This window comes from Sus scrofa, chromosome 13, assembly GCF_000003025.6.
Source record: "Sus scrofa isolate TJ Tabasco breed Duroc chromosome 13, Sscrofa11.1, whole genome shotgun sequence".
NCBI classification, from domain to species: domain Eukaryota; kingdom Metazoa; phylum Chordata; class Mammalia; order Artiodactyla; family Suidae; genus Sus; species Sus scrofa.
The window spans coordinates 195,633,374-195,653,157 of NC_010455.5; the positions used below are offsets into that span (position 1 = coordinate 195,633,374).

A 19,784-nucleotide genomic window follows, 5' to 3' on the forward strand; every position below is an offset into this window, starting at 1 on the left:
GCAAACACCCTGAGTCAGAGACCCTCCAGGACTGGGACCTACCTTGAGGTCTTCTTCCTTCAGACCTAGAACATTCTAGATCCTGAAGCTCAGATGAAGACAAGAGAACCACTGACGACGACGGGGGACAGACAGGGCACTAATCGGGTGGGAAAGAGGTGTCCTCCGTGATGACCTTTTCAAAATGCCCGGGAAAGTCTGGAAGCATCCACCCAGGCTTAGGGGAGCTGCAGTGCAGAGTGCTCCACCTTGGGGAGAAAGTTCTAGAAGAATGTCAGGGGGTGTGGGTGGACAGGCCTCCAAAGCTACTGAGCCACATCGACACTCGCCGTGGCTGTAGCTGGGGTGGTTTCACTCAGCTGCCATCTAGAATTCTAGCATTTGACTCCTGGGAGGTAATTTAAACAAAGTCTGGGCTACTTAGGTTACCAAGGGAACCTGGAAATAGACTGCTGGTTTCCAGCGCTGGCTCGATGTGGGTTAGTATCTGAAATAGACACCAGGAATATTGGCCCCATGTGAGACGGAAAGGCCAGCTGAGAGGCCAGGCCTCATTACCAAGGGCACGTTCACCCAGCTATGCTCTCTTGTAAAGGAGGAGGCACCCGTGGCAGCCAAATGAGTCATTACCTTAATGTCATCACTGTCTAAATGACATCGTCCATCCATTCCACGAGGCAGCTGTTGAAAGAAGCAGAGCTGCTGTTAGAAATACTGTCACCCGCCCCCCATCCTTGCTGGCTGCATCTTCATTCACAAAGATTCACGCCCTGGCATCTCCTTTAGTAGCTTCTCCACTGGTTAGAGATAGGCTTTTGTAGATTAAATTCCAGTAACCCATCCTGGCTTTGCCAGATTGGTCCTTTTGCATTTGGACTTGGTCAGAAGCATAATCTGCACATGATCTAGGTACGAAGATTGTAGACAAAGGGTTGAGATCTTGACTATTAAAAAAATAGCTGCTCAGTGTTTTCTGTTTAGGTAAGGCCCGTTACTCATTTTTCTGTTTTATTATTTTTACGGCTGTGCCCACAGCATATGGACGTTTTGGAGCCAGGGATTGAATCTGAGATGCAGTTGCCACCAAGCTGCAGCTGTGGAAATGCTGGATCCTTTGACCCACTGCGCCAGGCAGGGGATGGAACCCATGCCTCCGGAGTGACTGGAGCCACTGCAGTCGGATTCTTAACCCACTGCACCACAGTGGGAACTCCGTTTGTCATTTTATACTAGAGGCAAATCCATGTTCAGTTTTAAAGTAATGAAACCAGAAATTGAAACTATTGAGGGAGACACATATTATTTATAGTCTTTATTTTGAAAAATGTATAAGGCAAAAAATGTGATTTTGATAATTATTTTTCTGGTTTTACCAGCACACAGATAAATGGAGTAAGAACATGGGACCAGGGAAAGGAATATTTTCTTTTTTCTTTCTTTTTTTTTTTTTCTTTTTAGAGCCGCACCCACGACACATGGAGGTTTCCAGGCTAGGGCTTGAATCACAGCAGTAGCTGCTGGCCTACATCACAGCCACAGCAACGTGGGAGCCTAGCCGCATCTGCAACCTACACCACAGCTCACAGCAATACCGGATCCTTAATCCACTAAGCGAGGCCAGAGATCGAACCTACATCCTCATGGATGCTAGTCAGATTCGTTAACCACTGAGCCACGATGGGAACTCCCAGGAATAGTTTCTCTATAAAGTCTGTTTTAAAGCGTCCCAACATACGTAGGCCCAGACTTAATTATTTTAGATGTTTGTCAATGTTTTACTTTTGGGAAAGAGTGAAAATAAAGGTCCCATGTTTTACATCACTCTTCCGTAAAGCCTTCTGTTAATTCATTTGGGCCTCCAAGTTGATCTGCAAGAGGTAAGGGGAAAATGTCTTAATTTAAATGTTCGTGACAGTCACAGACGTTTGCCCTATGCTGGGCTCACCTCTCTGTTCCGGGAACAGACATTTTTTTTTTTTAGAGCAGACCTTGGCCGCCTCTTCCCATTGTCCTGCCTGGGTCCTGCACCTCCAGTTAGCTCTGGAGGACATGGGTAACACAGGACAGAATTAGACCATAGTGGAAGGAAAATTGGATTTAATGCAGATTCACTCAAAATTATATCTTACCATTGTCTCTATCATCCAAACATGGAGTGATAATACAAATTCAGTCACTGATTCAAGAGAGCACCAAATATATACATGACTTCTGGGAAATGTTTAAAATATTAGAGTCAGTCCCCAGTCCACGTTTGGCAGAACTCACCTGTTTTTGAAGAGGAACAGATCTGAAGGGGAAGAATGGCATGTCCGCCCCTGCTCATTTTTCCTTCTCCTCCTCCACCCCCAGCCCCACCCTCGTGGTACCCTCACCCAGAGGGCTCTTTCTTCCAGGGCCACTCCGGGGAGAGGGTGGGGCCATCCTAGTTGATTGGGGCTTTAGTTGATTGGCCAGGGGTGGAGGGAAGGTCACAAATGTCATGTTCTGATTGGCGGGGGGGGGGGGGGTTGGAACCATGTGCCTGTGATCTGATTGGCCAGTGTCAGGGCTCATGGCTATGATCTCATTGGGCAGGAGTGGGGTCAAATGGTATTCGTTTCATTGACCAATGGCAGGGCCACTGGCATGGGGATGTTACCAGACAGTTTCAAAGAATTGTGCTTTCTGTAGTAAATGCTTTGACAGTCTTCAAGTAATTGTATCCTTTTTAAAACAAATTTTATTTTTAACCATTAATCATACCAACCCTACTCCAACTTGTTTTCTAGAATTTGTGATTTTGTGGCCAACAGGCGTGAGGAAGGCAGATTTTCTGGTTTCTCAGGCGCGTTTTCTTTGGACGGCACTATCCAGTAGCAGCAGAGAGCGAGCTGACGTAGGTTACGCGGAGGGTGGTGGAAGACAGTCGGCAGACCTACATCCGCCCTTGCCGCCCCTCCTAGCCTGCGAACTTGGCGAGTCGGTTTCCCCTTGTGCACCACGAGGGGGTTGTACTGTGTGGTTTTTCCCAGGGTTATGGTTCTGAGGTTCCAACAAAAGGGTCTATCAACGGGACCTTTTGACAGGGGCTACGGAGCGCTCTAGCCAGAGGTGCTTGCCTTCTGCTTACAGGGGACTGTATTTGCATCTCCCTTAAGGGATTTAGAATGTTCGATCTGATGACACACCTCCAACACACACTCTGTCCCTGGGCCCGCTTTCCTGCTCTCCACAGCTATTACATGTATCTATTTGAGAGGCTTTGAATATAGAGGTGTCGCGATTAGACTCTGAACCAGGCTGTCCAGATTTGAATCTTGGGGCTGCTACTTCCTGCCTGTGTGACCCGGGCAAGTTACTTTACGGCTGTGGGCCTCAGTTTCTTCATCTGTAAAATGGGGATAATAATGGGACCTACTTATAAGACTGTCATGAGGAATAAATGATTTTTGTTGTTCTTTAAGGGCCGCACCCGTGGCATATGGAGGTTCGCAGGCTAGGGGTCTAATCAGAGCCGTAGCCCCCTGCCTGCACCACAGTCACAGCAACACCAGAGCCAAGCCGCGTCTGCGACCTACACCACAGCTCAAGGCAACGCTGGATCCTTAACCCACTGAGAGAGGCCATTGATTGAACCCGAAACCTCGTGGTTCCTAGTCGGATTCACTTCTGCTGTGCCACGACCGGAACTTCTGAATAAATGCTTTTATTGTCTCTCTTCCCCATTGGAAAACAGGGAACTGAGGTGGGGACTTGCTGAATGAATGAATGAATGAATGGATAAATGGATGTCTGGCATTCATTTCTTTGGCATTTTATCCCAAGGAGTTTATGTTCATACTACACCCGAGTGGAAGCTTTAACCCGTCCTCTGAGAGCACCTTACTTGACAGCTAAGCCCCAAATCCTCTGCTTTTGAACTCGTGAGCTTGTTCCTTTAAACACAGTCTGGCTTGGCTCCCGACTACCCTCCTTTCCCAGCTCAGCTTCCACCCAACTTAAGTGTGGGCTCTACCCATGTCCAATAAATACATTTTAAGGAAAAAAAAAAAAAAAGTCAAGTTGTAAAAAAAATTGGGGACGACTGGGGAAATTTGAGTGCAGCTCTGATATCAGAGAATAGTAAGAGATTACTAAAATTTTGTTGGGCGTGTTGATGGTATTACAATTCTGTAGGAGATGTGCTTGGTTTTTAGAGATACACATCGAGGCGTTGAACAAAATGTCATGATGTCTGTGATTTGAAATGGAAAGGAAGGAGAAAGAAAAGAAAGAAAAGAAAGAGAGAAAGAAAAGAAATTAAGGGAGAGAGAGAAAGAGAAAGAAGGGAAAAATGTTAACAATTTATTCAACCAGGTACTGGGTATGCGCATAGGGTAATTAGACTATTCCCTTTACCTTTCTATATATGTAACTTTTCGTAATATAAAGAATAAAAAGTAAGTGACTGAGGAATTTCCTGTCGTGGCTCAGCATAAACAAATCTGACTAGTACCCATGAGGATGCAGGTTCGATCCCTGGCCTCACTCAGTGGGTTAAGGATCCAGCGTTGCTGTGAGCTGTGAGCTGTGGTGTAGGTCACTGACATGGCCCGGATTTGGCACTGCTCTGATTCAGCCCCTAGCCTGGGAACCTCCATATGCCACAGGTATGGCCCTAAAAAGAAAAAAAAAATAAATAAATAAAAAGGTGGAGTTCCCATCATGTCTCAGCGGTTAACTAACCCGACTGGGATCCATGAGGATGTAGGTTCGATCCCTGGCCTCGTTTAGTGGGTTAAGGATCTGGCGTTGCTGTGAGCTGTGGTGCAGGTGTGTGAGCTGGGATTCTGTGTTGCTGTGGCTCTGGCGTAGGCCAGCGGCTACAGCTCCAATTCGACCCCTAGCCTGGGAACCTCCATATGCCATGAGTGCGGCCCTAAAAGGCAAAACAAAACAAAAGGAAGCGACTGACTCATAGATGTAGAGAAGAGACTTCTGGTTGCCAACAGGGACAGGGGAGGGAGTGGGAAGGACTAGGAGCTTGGGGTTGGTAGGTGTAAACTATTCCGTTTAGAATGGATAAGCAATGAGGTCCTACTGTACAGCACAGGGAACTATATCCAGTCTCTGGGGATAGACCGTGATGGAAAATAACATGAGAAAAGACTGTATATGTATATATATATATACATGTGTGACTCTGTCCCTGTGCCGTACAGCAGAAACTGACTCAACACTGTAAATCAACTGTACCCTAGTAAAAAACACATTTAACTAAAAGCAGGAGTTCCAGTTGTGGCACAGCAGAAATGCATCTGACGAGCATCTGTGAGGATGAGGGTTCAATCCCTGGCCTCACTCAGTGGGTTAAGGATCTGGTGTTGCCCTGAGCTGTGGTGTCATTCAATGGTGCTGCTTGGCTTAGGGGTCGCTGTGGCTCTGGAGGAGCCTGGTTGTTGTAGCTCCAATTCAACCCCTGGCCTGGGAACCTACATAGGGCCCCGGTGTGACCCTAAAATGCAAAAATAAATAAATAAATAAAGGAATCTGAATGAATGAGTGACTGAATGGACCTGATTGTCCATGGGGGGGGGGGGCTGTGCGTATCTTTGGGCCAATGGGGGTGTCTCCGTGCTGTCATGTTTGTGAGCATCTCTAGGGATGCCGCACCGGATGCTCTCAGGGACAGTGGAGAGGTAACTGGTTCTCTGTCGCTCTGTCACACAGGATTTCCCTGGAAGACCTGAGCCCCAGCGTGGTGCTGCACATGACCGAGAAGCTGGGCTACAAGAACAGCGACGTGATCAACACGGTGCTGTCCAACCGTGCCTGTCACATCCTCGCCATCTACTTCCTCTTAAACAAGAAGCTCGAGCGCTATCTGTCAGGGGTGAGTGGGGCCCCGTGGGGCTTTGCTTTCTGTGGAAAAAAAGAGCCCTGACACCTGAAGTGTTTCCCGGTCGCTGACACTTGATCCGAGCTGTTCATTGAAACTAACGTGAGGCTGAGTTTCCTGAATGTGGGGTAAAATCGTAGCGAAACCTGCTTCTCAGGGAGCGCTTTTTATCTGGGGTGTTTTTCAAATGTCCTCGCACAGAATGAAGCGGTGGACAGACTCGTGAGAGAGTCAAGCTTCTTTTCCCTTCAGTTTCTTTTTGTTTCTTTTTGGTCTTTTTAGGGCCACAGGTGCAGCACGTGGAGGTTCCCAGGCTGGGGGTCCAATCGGAGCTGCAGCTGCCAGCCTATGCCACAGCACCACAGCAACGTGGGGTCCTAGCCATGTCTGTGACCTACACCACAGCTCATGGCAATGCTGGATCCTTAACCCACTGAGCGAGGCCAGGGATCGAACCTGTGTCCTCATGGATTCTAGTTGGGTTTCGTTATTGCTGAGCCACAACGGGAACACCTCTCTTCAGTTTCTTGTTGCCTTTTTGCTTCTCTTTCTCTTGGCTCTTTGGGGTTCCCCCCTTAGAGGCTTGTGTGATCATAAAAGTTGGGGAGCAGAGCCTCATAGGCATTCCTCTCTGATGCGAAAGCCATCATTTGCGTTTACTTCTCTAGAAAACAAGAAGGAAATTGAGCTTCACTAGCTTGACCTTGGCCGCTGCACTTGGTTTGGGCCAAGGGAGGTCCAGGTGTCACGTGTCACGTATGAGGGAGGTACAGCTGGGAGCCTGGGGTGAACAGTGGTACCCTCAAGCTTTGGTCACTTTTGTCCTTCTGCTGCACACAGTTCACGTGTACCCAGGGGAGGGAACTTACACGCTTCAATAGCTAGTTTTAAGTAAATCAACTTCTTCCAAATGCACAATGGTGAAACAAGAATTCTGAAAAGAAAACTGGATCAGGGGTTCCCATTGTAGCTCAGTGGTTAACGAATCCGACTGGGAACCATGAGGTTTCAGGTTCAATCCCTGGCCTTGCTCAGTGGATTAAGGATCTGGCATTGCCGCGAGCTGTAGTGTAGGTTGCAGACGTGGCTCGGATCCCGCATTGCTGTGGCTGTGGCGTAGGCTGGCAGCTACAGCTCTGATTAGACTCCTAGCCTGGGAACCTCCATATGCCACGGGAGTGGCCCTAGGAGGGCAAAAAGACAAAAAAAAAAAAGAAAGAAAGAAAGAAAAGAAAACTGGATCAAAGGCAGCATGGGTTCTGCACGTCACTCCCTCTGTTTCTCCTACTCAGAATGGTGGGAATTGATCAGCTCAAATCGAAAATCAGGCCAGAGAAATTTGGGATCATCAGGAAGCCCATGTGAATTTTTTTTTTTAAGGGCTGCATGTGTGGCATATGGAGGTTCCCAGGCTAGGAGTCAGATCAGAGCTGCAGCTGCCCGCCTGCACCGAAGCCACAGCAACAGCAGATCCCAGCCAGTCTTTGACCTACCCCACAGCTCACGGCAATGCTGGATCCTTAACCCACTGAGTGAGGCCAGGGGTCGAATCTGCGTCCTCATGGATACTCGTCGGCTTCGTGTTCCACTGCGCCACGATGGCAATTCCTAAGCCCATCTGAAATTTGATGTCATCCCTATGCTCCTGAAGGATGATCTTCCTCTTGCGAATACGGTGCCTTGAGATCAGATTGTGGGGGTCGCTGCTACTGGTAGGAAGACATTTAGAATCCAGAACATGAACTTCTAGAGTTTTTCAGTACTACTTAAAGCCATGGGCGAGCCCAATATCCCACAAACGTCCATGGAACAATAGGCTTAGAAAACTTTTGTGAGGTTTCCGTATTAGAGCTAAAGATGAAACTCCACCTGCCGTTCGGGAAGTGATATTCTCTCCCTGCCCCAGCAGAAGATGACCCCAAGGATGCCCAGAAGACGAGATGGTCCAGATGTGTCTCTTGTTAGCAAGTAGGTTTGAGGAGACGCCTAGAAAACACGGCCGAGTAGAGGAAGAAGCTTGATGGGAGGTGGGTTAAATAATGCAAAAAAAGTAAGGAAGTTTTCTAAGCTACTTTGGCAGAGGGTATCACCTAGATTTGGCTTCAACAGGAAATTATCCACAACTTTTTTTTTTTTTTTTTTTTTTTTTTTTGTGACCCACCAAAGGAAAAGGCTTTTAGAAATGAGAGCAATGTTTTATGGGGGGAAAAAAAACCCATGCTCTGTAAGCAGTGAGGGCATGACGCTTTGGATGGGAACAGATATGGAGCTTTGAGACTAGATTTCAGAGACAATGCCCCGGTCACAGGCAAGCTACTGCAGGAAAGAAGCAGGGGCCAGAAAGACGAGACCTGTGACACATAGTGTATTATTTATATCATTTTATTATATGATAGGAAGAATTAAGACATTCTGTTGTATCAGAGAACAGAGGGTCTCTGTTCATCTAAGATGATGGGCTTAAAAGACAAGTTGGACTTGAAACTGTTTCTCATTTCTCTTATATAAAAAGGCATCTGTCCTATATTTCTTTTTCTTATCATTTCAAATTCCTCTTTTATTACATATTTTATAATGTGCATGATATATTAGTACAGTACATTCTTATCATTTATAAATAAATATGCACATAGTGTAGGTGCCTGCTGGCAACTTTTTCACTCATATGGGCTCAGGGTCACAGCATTTGGGGACCACTGTGCTAGGGGACAAGTAATTCTCACGTAAGAGGAACAGAGGAGGGTCAATACCCTGATTTTTTTTTTTGAAATGATGAGTGGTGTTCAAAACTTAGTTTTAAAAAAATGCTTCCACGGGAGTTCCTATTGTGGCTCAGCAGGTTAAGAAGCTGACAGGGTCTCCATGAGGGTGTGGGTTTGATCCCTGGCCCCTGCTCAGTGGGTTAAGGATCTGGTGATGCAGCATAGGCCGCAGCTGCAGCCCCAATTCAACCCCTGGCCTGGAACCTTCCATATGCTGAAAGTGCAGCGCTAAAAAGAAAAAAAAAAAAAAAACCAATTTGTTTTAAAAAAAAAAAAAAGTGTTTCCATGAAACTGTGAAGTTTGTGGTTTCCCATATATTTAAAGGATGGCATTACCTTCCTAAGCAAGCAAGCAGATTCAAACTTACTGTTTTGGCAGAACTACTTCTCTGGATACTGACCAACAAGATGGAGGGGCTTTTGTTTTAAAAATAGTTTCTTTCGGAGTTCATGTTGTGGCGCAGCGGAAACGAATCTGACTTGTGTATCCACGAGGATGCGGGTTTGATCCCTGGCCTTGCTCAGTGGGTTAAAGGATCCGCCCTTGCTATGAGCTGTGGTATAGGTTGCAGACGTGGCTCGGATCCTGAGGTGCTGTGGCTGTGGTGTAGGCGGCAGCTCCAGTTCCGAAGCCTGGGAACTTCCATACCCCAAGGGTGCAGCCCTAAAAAACAAACAAACAAAAGTTTCTTTCTTATGTCTACAGCCACATGTACAGATGCAAACTTTGGTTACTCACCCTCTTAAACTGTCACGTGGCTCATCCAAGTAAGAGACATTGTCTGAAGCTCTCAGGCTGTGTCTTGCCTTCTCTGGGTGTCCTGGTATCTGCTGTGTTTGCCCTGCATCAAGGCTGCAAATGTTGCCATTTTGCCAAGCTTTGTGGTTTTGTCTACTGAGACGTTCTCTGGAAGCTCCACTAATGTGTATTCTAACTGGAGAAGATTCTTATTTTCTTGTGTCAGTTTCACCCTTAACCCTTAAATCATAGGACATAGCTGGTCTGAGAACCAGCGTCTCGATGGGTGCCTGCTTTTTTTTTTTTTGGCTTTTTAGGGCCGCACCCTTGGCATGTGGAAGTTCCCAGGTTAGGAGTCTAATCAGAGCTTCAGCTGCTGGCCAACACCACAGCCACAGCAATGCAGGATCTGAGCCACATATGCGACCTACACCATGGCTCATGGCAACACCAGATCCTTAACCCACTGAGCGAGGCCGGGGATAGAACTCGCATCCTCATGGGTCCCAGTTGGGTTTGTTAACCACTGAGCCATGAAAGGAACTCCCTGGGGGTGGCTGCTTTTAAGAGTGGATTCCCCACAGACAGCCATAACTGGTCCACTCAATAATTTCCGCACAAGGCTAATTTAATTGCACCATCTGCCCTGTCCCAGTTATTAATATATTAATGGATAACTAACAGCTGCGTATAATTTTGAAAGCAAAACCAGTGAACTAAAAAGTAAAATATCGTACCTTAGTCACTTGTCATTTCTACCCTTCTCCCTTGATTCTTTTTCTCAAAATTTTTGGAGTTCATTGGTAATGAACCAGACTGGGATCCATGGATTAGTGGTGGCTCAGCGGTAACGAATCTGACTAGGATCCATGAGGATGCAGGTTCGACCCCTGGCCTTGCTCAGTGGGCTAAAGGATCCAGTGTTGCCATGAGGTATTAGACACGGCTTAACCCTATCCCACGTTGCTGTGGCTGTGATGTAGGCTGGCAGCTGCAGCTCCGATTCGACCCCTAGCCTGGGAACTTTCTTATGTCGTGGGTTCAGACCTAAAAAGACAAAAAAAATTTTTTATTGAAATATAGTTGATTTACCATGTTGTGTTGGTTTCAGGGGTACAGTAAAGTGATTCAGTTATATACATATGTAAAAATACATACATGTTCTTTTTTTAACATTTGCTTCCATTGTAGATTATTATAAGATACTGAGTAGCGCTCCCTGTGCTTTATAGTAGGTCCGTGTTGGTTATTCTTCCTTGATTCTTGTTTCTTTTTTTCTAAAACCTAGAAGCGTGGGTTTAATGCCTGTAAAGGCTTTCTGTGAATACTTGTTGGCTGATAGTTTAATCTGTCATTTAATTTCACGCGTCACCAAAGAAAAATGCACCTAAATCACTCCCCTAGATCATTTCAGGTGCAGTTATTTATCTTCTTCTTTAAGCGCTATTGTGAATTGCTGCGACCTTTATTGGGTAATGAGACAGGAACTAGGGCTGTTTTTATTTTTATTTTTACGGTGGCACCTGCGGCCCCTGGAATTTCCTGGGCTAGGGGTTGAATTGGAGCTGCAACTGAGGCCTACACCACAGCCACAGAAACACTGGATCAGAGCCACATCTTGTGGCAACACTGGATCCTTAACCCACTGAGAAGGCCAGGGATGGAACCTGTGTCCTCACGAAGACAACGTTAGGTCCTTAACCCCCTGAGTCACAAAGGAAACGCCCTCGGGCTCTTTTTAAATAAATAAGATCTCTATCCCATTCAGTAGTTCAACAAAATAAGTTATTCTCTCCAGCTCACATATTTGGCTTCTGCTTTCACTTTTTTTTTTTTTTGCTTTTTAGGGCTGCACCTGCGGGCATATGGAAGTTCCCGGGTTAGGGGTTGAATCAGAGCTGCACCTGCCAGCCTACACTACAACCATGAAAATGGTGGAACTAAGCTGAATCCGTGACCTACACCATAGCTCCTGGCAAGGCCGGGTCCCCGACCCACTGAGTGAGGGTAGGGATCGAACCCACATCCCCATGGATACTAGTTGGATTAATTTCTGCTGCGTCACCAAGGGCACTCCTGCTTTCATGTTTACAGTGGCTTCGTAGCTCAGATGGAAGAACTGAGGCCCAGCAAGGAGCCAGGAGATGCCCAGAGTCACCTGGTCCTTTCCTGGCAGAGCCAGTAGCAGAAATAGGTCACCTGACTCTAGGTTGGCTGTCTCCCACGCTCTTGCAGGCGGCCCTCGGATGAGGCTTTGACTGCAATTAGGGCCTTGCCAACCACTCACTGGCCTTTCTCAGCCAAGGGCTGGTTTAAAAATTAATGCCTGCTTCTTGGACGTTTCCAGTTCCCATGTGTTAAGCCAGGCTTTCTTTTTCTCTCCTCCTCTGGCAGAAATCCGACATCCAGGACGGCGTCTGCTACAAGACCCAGCTCTACCAGATAGAGAGGTGCAGGCCCACCAAGGAGCCCTATGAGGTGAGTGCTCCCCAGAGCAAAAGCCAGGGTCTGTTAGGAAGAGCGGATTTCCATTCTAGGGGGAAGAGTGGAAAGGAAAACCAGTGACCGTGGGACACAGAAGTAGCCAGAGATAAAGACTCACTTAACTGAGCCCCAGAGAAGTGGTTCATAGTGGGGCCACCATTGCTCTGTCTCCAGACTGTTCTCAGCTGTTGTCAAGCAGTAGGATCCCCGGGAGAGTTTAAACATCTAGATGCCCGGGCACCCCTCAGACCCATTCCACTGAGTCTCAGGGGGTGACATCGGAGGCTAGGTTTTTTTTTTTTTTAGAACTGTACCCGTGGCATATGGAAGTTCCCAGGCTGGGGTCCAATTGGAGCTGTAGCTGCTGGCCTATGCCACAGCCACAGCAATACCAGATCTGAGCTGCATCTGCGACCTACACCACAGCCCACGGCAACACCAGATCTTTAACCCACTGAGCGAGGCTAGGGATCGAACCTGCATCCTCTTGGATCCTAGTTGGATTCGTTACCACTGAGCCACAGTGGGAACTCCCGGGGTTTAGTATTTTTAAAGCTCCCTGGATGGTTCTATTGAGCAGTCAAAGTTGGAATCCACTATCAGGTGAAAACAAGATGCTGAAAAATCTAAGTGAGTGTAATACTTGGCATCAGAAGAAGAAAGCAAGGTGAGGAATAGGAAGAAACATCTGGAAGCAAGCTTTTCAATCAGCTGTCCCTAGGGGCTGGATGCTATCTGGAACATACCCAAGGTTCTTTGATTTCAGAGTCAAGACTAGTATCTAAATGTCCCAGATATGGACCCCAAGCTCATGCCTGTTAAGAGATTATACCTCGGAACCCCAGATCCAGGGCCTGGAACATGGGGTGAGCCCCCCTCACCCCCCGGAACCAGGACACCTCATTCCATGCACCCGAGTCCCCCTTCCCACTCTCAGGGGCCTATCTGGGGACACCCGGGATTTCCTTCATTTGAGGAGAAATCTAAAAGGGACCCTCGGAGTTCCCGTTGTGGCTCAGTGGTTTAAGGACCTGACTTGTCTCCATGAAGATTCGGGTTTGATCCCTGGCCCCGCTCTGTGGGTTAAGGATCCAGCATTGCCAGAAGCTGCAGTGTAGGTTGCAGATGAGGTATAGATCCAGCATTGCTGTAGCTGTGGTGTAGGCGGGCAGCTGCAGCTCTGATTCCACCTCTAGCCTGGGAACTTCCATATGCTGCAGGTGCAGCCGTAAAAAACAAGCAAACAAACAAAAAAGGGACCCTTCCTCCATGCCCTGCATGAGGCAGATGGTCCGTCTACTGCCTCTTCCTTTGTTCTCTTCCCCAAAGTTTTCATCCTGATTCCACAAGCCATGCATGTTACCAGCAAAGGAAGTTCTGGGTTTTCCTTGGGCGCAAGGCTGTGGTGAGACAGTAGGGCGGGTAACTGAACGCCACTCTGGGCTCCATGTCAGCGGCAGAGAGCGCGTGGGATGCAGCCCAGGCCAACCCAGTGATGCAGGTGACGGGGACGCTGAGCTGCCTGCTGCCACATGTGAATGTGACTGCACTTGAGCGTCGAGGCCAAGGGTGATGGTGAGGCTGACCCATCTAGACAGAGCCTGGGGGAGGGCATAATTCGAGGAGGCAGAAGAGAGGAGACACAGAGGACAGAGACACTGTCCAAGGTGGTGGGGCAGCCAGAGCCCCAGCGGGGAAGGATGCCAGGGAGGACGTGGGAAAGGTCAAGTATAAAACTGTCAGCGGTGTCAGCAGTTCATTGTCCCGGTGGAAGTGGAAGAGGCTGAAAGGAGATTGTACGAATGTGGAGGAGAAGTAAAGACAGCGAGTGTAGATGTCTCCATCAGTGATGCCGGCAATGAAGAGAAGAGGACATGGCCTCTGCTTGAAGGACACATGGGGTTGGGGAGCAGCGGGGGTGGGGGAAAGAGGTGGGTGGGGAGGGGTGTGTGTTCAGAGCAGCCAGGGTGCAGCCTTGCCTTGACCTCAGGCTGAAGGCCCCCTTTGAGACTGGCTGGGAGGCACTGGCATGCTGAGGTTGGAGATAAGCTTTTGTGGGGTGGGGGAGGAAGGGGGTGCCCACTGGGGTGGAGCAGGAAGCAGCCACATGGCTTTCAGGTTTGAGAGCAGGAGGGCATAGGGACCAGACTCCCCGAAGCTCCAGACCCTTCTGGCAGTTGCTTACTAATCCTTCTCTTGGAGTTCCCTGGTGACGCAGTGGGTTAAAGATCTGGTATCGTCACTGCTGTGGTGCGGGTTTGATCCCTGGCCCGGGAACTTGTTCATGCCACAGCTTGGCCAAAAAAAAAAGAGAGAGAGAGGAAGGAAGGAAGGAGAGAAGGAAGGAAGAGAGAGAAAGAAAGAAAGAAAAATCTCGCCTTCCATAGTGAAGGTGTCTCAAACTTAACACACCCAGAACCAGCCTCCCCATCCCCCACTTCTGCCCCTAACCTAGGAGTCCTTTTTATTCCTTTCGCTCACACCGAGAGCCAGTCTGTCACCAAGTTCCGCCAGTTTGACTCCGAAGCTCTCCAGTCCCTCCACACTCTCCATCGGCATCCTCCCCCTCCCATCCCACTATCGCTCCTTGCATGGACCTCAGCCTCCTAACTGGTCTCCCTCCTTCCCCGTGGCTGCCTGGCACTCTCTCCGCACACCAGCCAGAGCGAGCTATTCACACTCAAGTCAGACCATGTCCCTTCCCTCCTGAAAGCTTGGAAAGCAAGCTCTGTGACGTGGCTACCATGTCCTGGGGTTGGACTGGCTTCCTCTGTCTCCTCCAGCCTCGTCTCCTAGCCGACCCCCGTGCCACCTGCCCCCAAGCCATCATCCCAGCCTTGCTTCTTGCTGCATGCTCAGTCCCAGGGGCCTTCAGACTTCTGTGCTCTGTTGGCTGCGAGGGCTGTGCACACCCTGGTCTCTCTTCCAGAATGTTCTCCCCACCCCTCTTTCCCAAGGCAGGGTCTTGTCCTCTGGACCTCTGACCTCCTCTGATCTCTGCCCTTGGGGGGCCTCCCTCCAGTCCCAGCCGTCACGCCACGATCAGTAGCCTGGGGCTTGTCCTGTGGACAGGGCTCTCATTTGTTCAGAGATGATTTGATTATCATCTCTCTCCCCCTCTGGACTGTGGGCTCCGTAAGAGCAGGGACGGTGTCCCTGTTGCTGCTCACAATGTCCCTAGAAGCTACACGATGCCTGGCACGCAGTGGAGGCTCAATGAATATTTGCTAAATGAACACATGAAGTAATCAAGTGGACCTCGGCCCCAGTCTCAGAAAATAGAATTGGACTAACGTCTGGGGGAGGTTGAACATTCCAGGTGAGACACCTTGCTTGGTTAAAGTAACCTGTACCATAGCAGACAAGTAGAGTTATCATCACCAGATGGCCGTGCCCTGTGGCAGGGAGGGACCTCTTATGGTCACTTGCACCGCGGGTCCAGTGGATACAGACTTCACTGTTGGGCTCCCCTGCCTCTTGGTGGACTCTTTAGGGCTTCAGGTAATAACACAAACTTAGATGTGCCAGGGAGTTCCCTGGTGGCTCAGTGGGTTGAGGACCTAGAAATGTCACTGCCATGCCTGTTGTGGTGCGGTTCGATTCCTTGCCCAGGAACTTCCATGTGCTGCCTGCAGGGCCAAAAACAAACAAACAAAAAACCCCAAAATAACACCCCCCCCAATCTTAGATGCACCACGTGCCCCTACATATGTGGCCCTAGGTGGCTTGGAAGCCACTTGCCAAGGCCCCAGCCTTGGCCGCCCTCATTCCTGACCCTTCTTGTGTGTTTGAAAGCATCAGAACCGCAATGGGAAAGGAGCTTCCTTTTTTCATCCAGATTATTTTTCTCAGCTGATTAATCATTTGGCCCGAAAACACATGGTAAGCATTTTAAAACATTTGTTGAAATATTTAACAGTGAGGGTTGCAGTGGGAACCCTCCCATTAGGAATGCTATTGGCAGGACGGCATTACAATTTTCTGCGATCCGTTTGTTTTCTCCACGCTGCAGCGAAACTTGTGCTAATGAAATTATAGGCTCGCTAAGTTATCCTGCTTGTTTGTTTTGGAATCTCGAAAGTGGAATGGGGCCAGTTAGCGAAATGGTGAGAAAGTCTGAGAGGCCAGGTTTTCCAGGTAAAGCCCACTTGGAGTTTGTCTTCAGCTGGTCCAGGAGGCGAAGGGGCCAAGCTGCCAGGGGACATCCGGGGGTGGGGTGGGGGGGTGAGCAGGCACCGTCAACCAAAGTTCAAGGTTGCACACAAGCAGTCTGAGAGTGGCTCCGGGGCCACGTCAGGGCATTGAGGGCATCTGATGGCCTCTTTCTTCTTCTCAATCCCAGTTCTTTTTGTCTGCAGAGACAAAGGAGCTGGATTCAGTGAAAAAAAAACCTCCCTCTCGGGATTACGATGCCGTCATCTTAGGACTTTGCCACTTTCTCAGAGATGGTATCTGAAAAAGTGGGACATTTCTCTCAGTGCAGAACAGCTTGGGCATGTGGCCCAGAGACTTTTTTTCCTAAAAAGGGGGCCCTGGAGGACTTGACAAGGAGGGGGGGGTGTCATAGCAGGGCAGTCATCATTTTTAAACTGGCTTCTTAAAGCCATAGAGAGCCAGGAGCCATTTTAGTTAAAAGCATTTAAAAATAAAGCTCATTTGGGAGTTGTGGCTTAGTGGGGCTAGTTAAGAAGCCCACGAGTGTCTGTGAGGATGCAGGTTCGATCCCTGGCCTTGCTCAGTGGGTTAAGGATCAAGCGTTGCCACAAGCTGCGGCTTAGGTCACAGATGAGCCTTCCATCTGGTGTGGCTGTGGCTGTGGTGTAGACCGGCAGCTGCGACTCCCCTCCGACCCCTAGCCTGGGAACTTCACATGCCACAGGTGCAGCCCTTAAAAGAAAAAAATAATAAGAATGCTAATGTGTAGAAAAATGCAAATTTGAACTAGGAGGACCTCTCTGTAGTATCCAAATATTGTTGCAGTTTTGGAAGATAACTTGCCTAGAGAGAGGCAGAGGGGCTGTGTCAGTTTACTGGGGCTGCCATAACCAAGTCCTGCACACTGAGTGGCTGAAATGGCAGAAATACCTTGTCTCCCGGTTTGGTTCTGGAGACCCGAAGGCTGAGGTCAAGGGATCGGTGGGGCGGGTTCCCTCTGAGGACTATAAGGAAGCATCTTTCATGCCTCTGAGCTTCTGGGGCTTGCTGGCCATCTTTGGCGTTCCTCAAATTAGAGGAATATCACCACCATCTCTGCCTTCATCTTCACGTGGCATTATCTGCGTGTGTGTCTGTGATCTGTGTCTTCCTGTAAGAATCCCGGTGGCATTGCATTAGACACCCCCCCCATGACCTCATCTTAACGTGATTCCCTTTTAAAGATAACGCCAATGGTTCCCCGCTCCTCCTCCAAGAAGAAGGATCGAGATTTCACGCTCTCTTCCTCCCCCCAAGCTTCACACGGGAAGTGATGGGCCTGACTCTGATTTCAAGTGAGGTCACAGTCAGAGATCTGGGGGTTAGGGTTCCAACCCATGAATTTAGGGAGAATATAATTCAGCCTGTAATGGGGACTCTCTGGTTAAAGGTAAAATATGACAGTGTTTCCTTGTGTCTTATTTCAAAATCTGTACAATTTTTAAAAATTAAGTTTGGAATCCAGGTCAAGCTGTGTTGTTACAAATCAGCATGGGGAGTTCCCATCGTGGCTCAATGGCTAATGAATCTGACTAGCATCCATGAAGATGCAGGTTCGATCCCTGGCCTTGCTCAGTGGGTTAAGGATCCGGCGTTGCTGAGGGCTGCGGTGTAGGTCGAAGATTCGGCTCAGATCCTGTGTTGCTATGGCTGTGGCCGGCAGCTACAGCTCCAGTTTGACCCTAGCCTGGGAACCTCTATATGCTGCGGGTGCGGTCCTAAAAAAAAAGAAATCGAAATGGTAGTTACCTTTGGGTTTGGGGACACAGAGAGGACATGGGGTATAAGGGACTTCTAGGTGCCAGCTGGGTTCTGCTTTTTGATCTGGGTGCCGTTCCCATGCGTGTCTTTTGCTGTTTGAGGAAACAACTGAACTCCTTACTCATCACCGGAAATGCTCCCCCCCATTATCTGTCCTAGACTTTATTCAAAAGCTTACCTAGGAAATCTATCCAGGATGGAAACTAGGACATCTGCTGCCAGCTTTCACAACAATTTGGTTTCTTGTCTATAAACACTGAAATGAATAATTCTCAACCAGAGCCACAAGTGGTACAGGGTAGCATTTAGGGAATAAACAGCACCTATGGCTTCTTGCATTGTTGAAAAATGCTGCTTTTTACAGGCCTCCCTGGACACCTGGACAAGAGACCTTGAATTTCATGCTGTGCAGGTAAGAACTTGGGGGGTTGCAATGGGTTAGTCAGAGATTTCCAGACAAACAGAACCAATGGTGTGTGTACGTGTGTATACCTAACATTTTACACCCAGGGAAGAGTTGATGTTTTAACTTGAGTCCCAGGACCTTCTGCGGGCATAAATCCTTCTTCTTCAGGATGCTCGGGCTTCTTCTCTCTCTCTCTTTTTTTTTTTTTTTTTGTCTTTTTGCTATTTCTCTGGGCCGCTCCCGCGGCATATGGAGATTCCCAGGCTAGGGGTTGAATCGGAGCTGTAGCCGCCGGCCTACACCAGAGCCACAGCAACACGGGATCCGAGCCGCGTCTGCAACCTACACCACAGCTCATGGCAACGCCAGATCGTTAACCCACTGAGCAAGGGCAGGGACCGAACCGCAACCTCATGGTTCCTAGTCGGATTTGTTAACCACTGTGCCATGACGGGAACTCCCAGGCTTCTTCTCTTAAGTCCTTCACCTGATTGCACGTGGCCCACCCAGATTATGGAAGATAATCTGCTTTACTTAAAGCCTGCCGATCTACATTTTTTTTGGGGGGTTTGGCATGTTATTTTTGTTTTTTTGTTTTTTTTTTTTTTGCTTTTTAGGGCCGCACCTGCAGCATGTGGAGGTTCTCAGGCTAGGGGTCCAATCAGAGCCGTAGCCGCTGGCCTACATCATAGCCACAGCAGCACAGGGTTCGAGCTGCATCTTCGACCTACACCACAGCTCATGGCAACGCCAGATCCTTTACCCACTGAGCGAGGCCAGGGATCAAACCTGTGTCCTCATGGATGCTAGTTAGATTTGCTAACCACTGAGCCATGACGGAAACACCCCCAATCTACGTGTTAATTGCATCTAAAACACACCTTCACCATAGCACCTAGAATGGTATTTGACCACACATGGGATACCCTGGCTGAGCCAACTTGACACATGAAAGTAACCATCATACATGATCCTGAAGGTGGCAGATCACTGCCCAGGGCTCCAAACTCTGCACACCCCCATCCTGTTCTGAATTAAAATACGCAGAATCTTACTATAAGTGGGTTTCTCAGAATCCCCTCAGTTCAGATCAGGTCAGATCAGTGCTTTCTGTGTGTAGGTGACTTTTTTTCCTTGTCTTACTGTAACTACACACTGGGCTATGTCTTCATGTTTCTACCTGTAAAGAAGTGGGGTTTCCAACAGTCCAGGTCTTCCCCGCTCAGTGGTTAATTTATGAATCAAGCCCTCTTTTTCTCAACTCGTGTGTTTCCTATGACAAAATCAGGCCGCTGTGTCTTTCCCTTATATGATGAGCAGCCAAGGACCAAAATCAACCAGCAAACTCTACTGAGTATTCTGTGATGACCTATGGGGGAAAAGAATCTGAGAATGAATGGGTATGAGTTAAAAGCAAAAAAATCAGGCGTGCCTGTTGTGACACAGTGGAAGCAAATCCGACTAGTATCCATGAGGAGGTGGGTTCGATCCCTGGCCTCTCTCAGTAGGTTAAGGATCTGGCATTGCCGTGAGCTGTGATGCAGGTCACACATGTGGCTTGGATCCTGCATGGCTGTG

At 48.5% G+C, this 19,784-nt stretch overlaps 1 protein-coding gene across 1 annotated transcript in view; it reads left to right on the forward strand.

Moving 5' to 3' along the window:
- The window catches only part of HUNK (hormonally up-regulated Neu-associated kinase), a 138,160-nt gene that overhangs the window by 104,848 nt on the left and 13,528 nt on the right, over positions 1 to 19,784 (forward strand). The window contains 3 exon segments of the mRNA XM_021070911.1: positions 5,692 to 5,854; positions 11,756 to 11,839; positions 18,165 to 18,212. Of these exon segments, the coding sequence (XP_020926570.1) occupies positions 5,692 to 5,854; positions 11,756 to 11,839; positions 18,165 to 18,212 (295 nt within the window).